General features: G+C 69.7%; 1 protein-coding gene across 1 annotated transcript in view; it reads left to right on the forward strand.

Annotated features, from left to right (window-relative positions):
* The window catches only part of SEMA4C (semaphorin 4C), a 7,496-nt gene extending 2,622 nt beyond the window's left edge, over positions 1-4,874 (forward strand). Inside the window, exons 2-14 of the mRNA XM_085319188.1 lie at positions 582-822; positions 903-965; positions 1,049-1,147; positions 1,895-1,991; positions 2,083-2,199; positions 2,272-2,423; positions 2,503-2,678; positions 2,769-2,913; positions 2,995-3,217; positions 3,296-3,411; positions 3,492-3,649; positions 3,723-3,793; positions 3,945-4,874. Coding sequence (XP_085175314.1) covers positions 582-822; positions 903-965; positions 1,049-1,147; positions 1,895-1,991; positions 2,083-2,199; positions 2,272-2,423; positions 2,503-2,678; positions 2,769-2,913; positions 2,995-3,217; positions 3,296-3,411; positions 3,492-3,649; positions 3,723-3,793; positions 3,945-4,789 — 2,503 coding nt within the window. The 3' untranslated portion in view covers positions 4,790-4,874. The remainder of the gene's footprint in view (positions 1-581; positions 823-902; positions 966-1,048; positions 1,148-1,894; positions 1,992-2,082; positions 2,200-2,271; positions 2,424-2,502; positions 2,679-2,768; positions 2,914-2,994; positions 3,218-3,295; positions 3,412-3,491; positions 3,650-3,722; positions 3,794-3,944) is intronic.
* The last annotated feature ends 689 nt before the right edge of the window (positions 4,875-5,563 follow it).

Here is a 5,563-nt window from a genome sequence, read left to right on the forward strand (position 1 = left end):
CCGTGTCCCCTGTCCCCGTGCCGTGCCACCATCCCAGGTCCCTTGTCCCTGTGCCATGCCAGTGCCCTGGGTTGCTGTGGCTGTGCCATGCCAGTGCCATGTGTGTCCCTTGTCCCTGTGCCACCTCCCTTGTCCCTGTGCCATTTTGCCATCCCTGTGCCATGCTGCTGCTGTGTCCCTTGTCCCTGTACCGGGTTCCCTGTGCCGTGCCCTGTGTCCCCGTCCGCGCGCTGTACCAGTGCCCTGAGTCCCCATCCSTTTGCCGTGGCGGCACCCTGAGCCCCTCGTCCCCCGTGCCGCGTCCCCATCCCTTTGCTTCGCCCCACGGCCCCCGCGCCGTCCCGGCCCGCGGGCCTGGCGCCTCCTCCGTCAATGGGGCCTTTTCTCCGGGCTCGGCCGGGCCCCGGGGGCGGGCGGCAGGGGCGGGAGCCGGGGTCTCGGCAAAGGCCGCTGTGTCCGCCGGCGCCGGCAGCGCCTTCCGCGGTGACAAAGGGCCCTTTGTGCGCCGGGGCCGGGGGCCGCGGGGCAGGGCAGGGCGCCGGGTGCCCGCCRCCGTGCCCGCCGGCCCCCCGGCTCCGTAGCGGGCGCGCGCGCGCTCTCCGCGGGCCGCCGTTAACCCCTCGGCGGCCGCCGCCGCCGGTCCGACGGGCCCCGCCGTCCCTTCGCCCGACAGAGCTGAAGGACGCGGCCAAGCGCTTCTCGCGGGGCGGCGTCTCGCACTACCTGACGCTGACGCTGGACGAGGCCGAGGCGCTGCTCTACGTGGGCGCCCGCGAGGCCGTCTTCGCCCTGGCCACCGGCACCGTGGAGCTCAAGGCGGCGGTGAGGTCCCCGGCGGGCGCGTGGCGGCGGCRGGGCTCGTTCCCAGCCCGCTGACCCCTTCTCCCATCCCCTTTGCTCAGATCTCCTGGGAGGCCCCCGTGGACAAGAAAGCCGAGTGCATCCAGAAGGGGAAAAACAACCAGGTAGGGGCCGGCGGCAGCGGCGGCGGGGATGGGGCGCTGGGACCTGCCACCCCCCTCCCCGTTAATGGAGCGTTTCTCCCCAGACCGACTGCTTCAACTACGTGCGCTTCCTGCAGAGCTACAACAGCTCCCACCTCTACGCCTGCGGCACCTACGCCTTCCAGCCCAAGTGYGCCTACATCGTGAGTACGGCCGCCCGCGCCGCCGCCGCCCCGGCCCTGGCCGCTCCTCCCCGGGTGCTCCCCATCGCTGGGAACGTGGTCCAGGCCTGCCCCCCTTCTAGGATGGCTCCTCGTCCTTGGGAGCATCATCCAGGGATGTTCCCATTCCCAGGAGCATCATCTACAGGTGTCCCCATCCCCAGGAGCATCATCCAGGGGTGTCCCTGTCCCTGGGAGCATCATCCAGGGATGTTCCCATTCCCAGGAGCATCATCTRYAGGTGTCCCCATCCCCAGGAGCATCATCCAGGGGTGTCCCTGTCCCTGGGAGCATCATCCAGGGATGTTCCCATTCCCAGGAGCATCATCTRYAGGTGTCCCCATCCCCAGGAGCATCATCCAGGGGTGTCCCTGTCCCTGGGAGCATCATCCAGGGATGTTCCCATTCCCAGGAGCATCATCTACAGGTGTCCCCATCCCGAGGAGCATCGTCCAGGGGTTGCCCCTGTCCCAGGCGCGCTCTCCAGGAGTGTCTCCGCCCTCGGGAGCATCATGTCCAGGGGTGCCCTGTCCCAGACGCATTGTCCAGGGGTGTCCCCATCCCCAGGAGCATCATCCACAGGTGTCCCTGCCCCCAGGAGCATCGTCCAGGGTGCCCCTGTCCCAGGAGTGTTGTCCAGGGGTGTCCCCTTGCCTGCGGCTGGTTTGGGCATGACAGACGTGATCCGGGGAGGGGTGGGATTTGAACCCCATCTCTCGCACCCCACAGGAGCTGTCCGGCTTCACCCTGGACCAAGTGACTTTCGAGGACGGCAAAGGGAAGTGTCCGTACGACCCCACCAAGGGACACACGGGCCTCATCGTGGGTAGGTGGCGCCGCGCGGGGGAGCCGCTCTCCCTCGGCCGGGGCGGAGGCCACCCGCCCGCCCGCCCCGGCGCTGAGCCCTTGCCTTGCAGACGGCGAGCTCTACTCCGCCACCTTCAACAACTTCCTGGGCACGGAGCCCGTCATCCTCCGCAACCTGGGGCCCCACTACTCCATGAAGACGGAGTATCTCACCTCCTGGCTGAACGGTAGGGCAGGGCGCCGCGGGCTGGGCACGGGGCCCCCGCCGCGCGGCGCTACCCTCCCTGTCTGCCCCGCAGAGCCCCACTTCGTGGCCTCGGCCTACGTGCAGGAGAGCGCGGCCAGCAGCACCGGCGACGATGACAAGGTTTACTTCTTCTTCAGCGAGCGRGCCGTGGAGTACGACTGCTACGCCGAGCAAGTGGTGGCCCGCGTGGCCCGGGTCTGCAAGGTACAGTGGGACGGGGATGCTCGGGCAGGGGCGGTGGGGCTGCCGCGGGCACCTGCCCTGACGCCCGTTGGGTGCCCAGGGGGACGTCGGCGGTGCCCGCACGCTGCAGAAGAAGTGGACGACCTTCCTCAAGGCGCGCCTGGTGTGCTCGGCGCCCGAGCAGCAGCTCCACTTCAACCGCCTCCAGGCCGTCTTCACCCTGCCCGGGGCCGACTGGCAGGACACCGCGTTCTTCGGGGTCTTCCGAGCCCGCTGGTGAGCGCGTGGGGTGTGGTGGGATGCGTCACCCTGGTGCTCGTGGGTCCCTGGGTTCATCTGTCCCCAAAACCTGCCCGATCCCTGCAGGGGGGACGTGGACGTCTCGGCGATCTGCCGGTACCACATCCTGGAGGTGAAGAAAGCCTTTGAGGGGCCCTACAAGGAGTACCGGGAGCAGGCCCAGAAGTGGGGCCGGTACTCGGACGAGGTGCCGAGCCCCCGTCCCGGGGCGGTGAGTGCCAGAGGCGGCGGGGGAAAGGCCTGGCGGGTCCCGGCGCCGGCTGTGTGCCTGACCGTGCCCTCCGTCCCCCAGTGCATCACCGACTGGCACCGGCGGAACGGCTTCGCCAGCTCCTTGGAGCTGCCCGACAACACCCTCAACTTCGCCAAGAAGCACCCGCTGATGGACGAGCCCATCCTGCCCCACCGCGGGCGCCCGCTGCTGCTCAAGAAGGATGCYAACTTCACCCAGTTGGTGGTGGACAGGGTGCCTGGGCTGGATGGCACCATCTACGAGGTGCTCTTCATCGGTACAGGTACGCGCTGTAGGGGACCGTGCGGGAGGATCTCTGGGGCTGGGGCCACCACTGATGACCACCGGTCTCATCCCGCAGGTGACGGGTGGGTGCACAAGGCGCTGAACCTGGGCGCCCACGTCCACCTTGTGGAGGAGCTGCAGGTCTTCGAGCCGGCCCAGCCCGTGGAGAGCTTGGTCCTGGCAGGCCGGAAGGTGAGGGGCGTCACGGAGAAGACAGGGCTGGTGGCCAGGGTGCTGGCGGTGGCCCTCACTGTCCCTCTCCACCCTTGCAGAAGCTGCTCTTCGCCGGCTCCCGTTTCCAGGTGGCCCAGCTGCCCCTGGCCGACTGCAGCCGCTACCAGTCGTGCACGGACTGCGTGCTGGCCCGTGACCCCTACTGCGCCTGGAGCTGCAACGCCAGCCTCTGCGTCCGCGCCGAGGGCCTCAACGGGTGAGGAGACACCCATGGGTGCCCYAGGGCTGCRGCRCAGGGCTCCCGTAACCTCTGCTGCCTCCTCCYGCAGGTCCCAGCTGGTCCAGGACGTGCTGAGCTCCGACACTCGTGCCTGCACCCTGCCGCAGGTGGCCAAGCAAGGTGAGACCCCATCGCCATCTCCTGTGGGTGGGAGCCCAGGGGTGGGAGCCGGCTCTGAGGTGTCTCCCCACCTTGGTGGTGTCTCCCCATCCCGTGTGTCCCCCTGCCCGGTGCCGGCGGCTCCCGGCCTGACCGCTCGCCTCTCCGGTAGGATCCGTCACCCCCAAGAACGTGACGGTGGTGGCCGGCACCGACCTGGTGCTGACGTGCCGCCTGGGCTCCAACCTGGCCCAGGCGCTGTGGACCTTCGAGGGCCGGGCGCTGGCGGCCGAGCAGACGCTGGTGCTGCGCGACGCCCGCCTGCGAGCCCTGGTGGTGCCGGGAGCCGGCGCCCAGCACAGCGGTACCTACCGCTGCTTCTCGGAGGAGCAAGGCGCCCGGGTGAGCAGCGAGGTCTACCGGGTGACGGTGCTGGCGGGCGCCGGGCTGCCGCTGGAGACGCGGGCGCCGCTGGAGAGCCTGGGGCTGGTGTGGGTGGTGGCCGTGTGCCTGGGCGCCCTGTGCCTGGTGCTGGCGCTGGCCGTGCTCTCGCTGTGGCGACGGCTGCGCGAGGAGCTGGGCAAAGGCGCCAAGGCCATCGAGAGCACCCTGGTGTACCCCATCGAGCTGCCCAAGGAGCCGCCGAGCCCCCGCTTCGCCCCCAGCGCCGCCTCCGATTCGGACGAGAAGCTCTGGGACCCGGCCAGCTACTACTACTCGGACGGCTCGCTGAAAATCGTGCCGGGCCACGCGTCGGCGTGCCGCAACGGCGTCCCCACCGCCGCCGCCGCCGCCGCCGTCGTCTCGCCGCCCAGCGGCATCCCCGGGCAGCCCCTGCACTCGCCCACCCGCATCCACCTGGGCCCCCTGCGCGGCTCCTCCTCCAACGGCTACATCCGGCTGGCGCTGGGCGCCGACGAGCGGCCGCCCTGCGCCGACCTGGCCGAGGAGCTGCGGCGCAAGCTGCAGCAGCGCCAGGCGCTGCCCGACTCCAACCCCGAGGAGTCGTCGGTGTGAGCCCGCCGCCGGCACCAGCGCCCGTCGCAGCCGCTACCTCAGGGCGCCCGCCGCCGCCGGGCCTCCCCCCCCCCCAGCTCTGGGTGCCGGGCGCCGCGTCCCCGCCGCGGCCGGGCCTGGTTTTCTTTTCGTGGCCCGAGGACTCTTAATTTTTTAATTATTTTTAATAAAACGCCCGGCCGCCGCCTCGAGGGGGCCGAGGCGGGGAGCGCGGGGCTGTAAATACCCCTTCCCTCCTGCCCCACCTGCCGCCCCCGTGTCCCCCCCCCCAGCCCGTCCCCTGCACGCCGCCGCCCCGTCCTTTTTTGTATAACCCCCCCAGTGTAATTTATTTGTTACTGAAGTATATTTATTTGCTGTAAATACTTGAGGATTTTTATATTAATAATAAAAAGGAAGAAAAAAAAATAATAAAGACAGCGGGGGATGTGTGCGGTGCTGGTTGAGGGGGGACCCCGGGGTGCAGCCGGGGACGGTTTCGGGTGTCTCTGTGTGCGGCCGCGGCTGTCTGTCCGTGTCCGTCCGTCCGTTCCCCCCCCGCGTCGGCCCCGCTGAGCTCATGGAAAAATGAAAAGGGCTCCGGGCGGGCTGGGCTATAAAAGGGCATCGCAGCGCCGTTCCCAGGGTGGGGAGGGCCCCGGGCAGGCTCCCCCCCACCTCCCCCCCCGGGAGCCTGCGGGCTGCCAAGGCCTGGCCCAGCGTCCCGGACGCCTGGGCCCCCGCCGCAGCAGGCTGGGGGCACTCGGGGTCCCCGGGGAGGGCCGCGGTGTCCCC

The sequence above is a fragment of the Rhea americana genome, unplaced genomic scaffold (assembly GCF_003343005.1).
Source record: "Rhea americana isolate MKP2758 unplaced genomic scaffold, rheAme1 scaffold_574, whole genome shotgun sequence".
NCBI classification, from domain to species: domain Eukaryota; kingdom Metazoa; phylum Chordata; class Aves; order Rheiformes; family Rheidae; genus Rhea; species Rhea americana.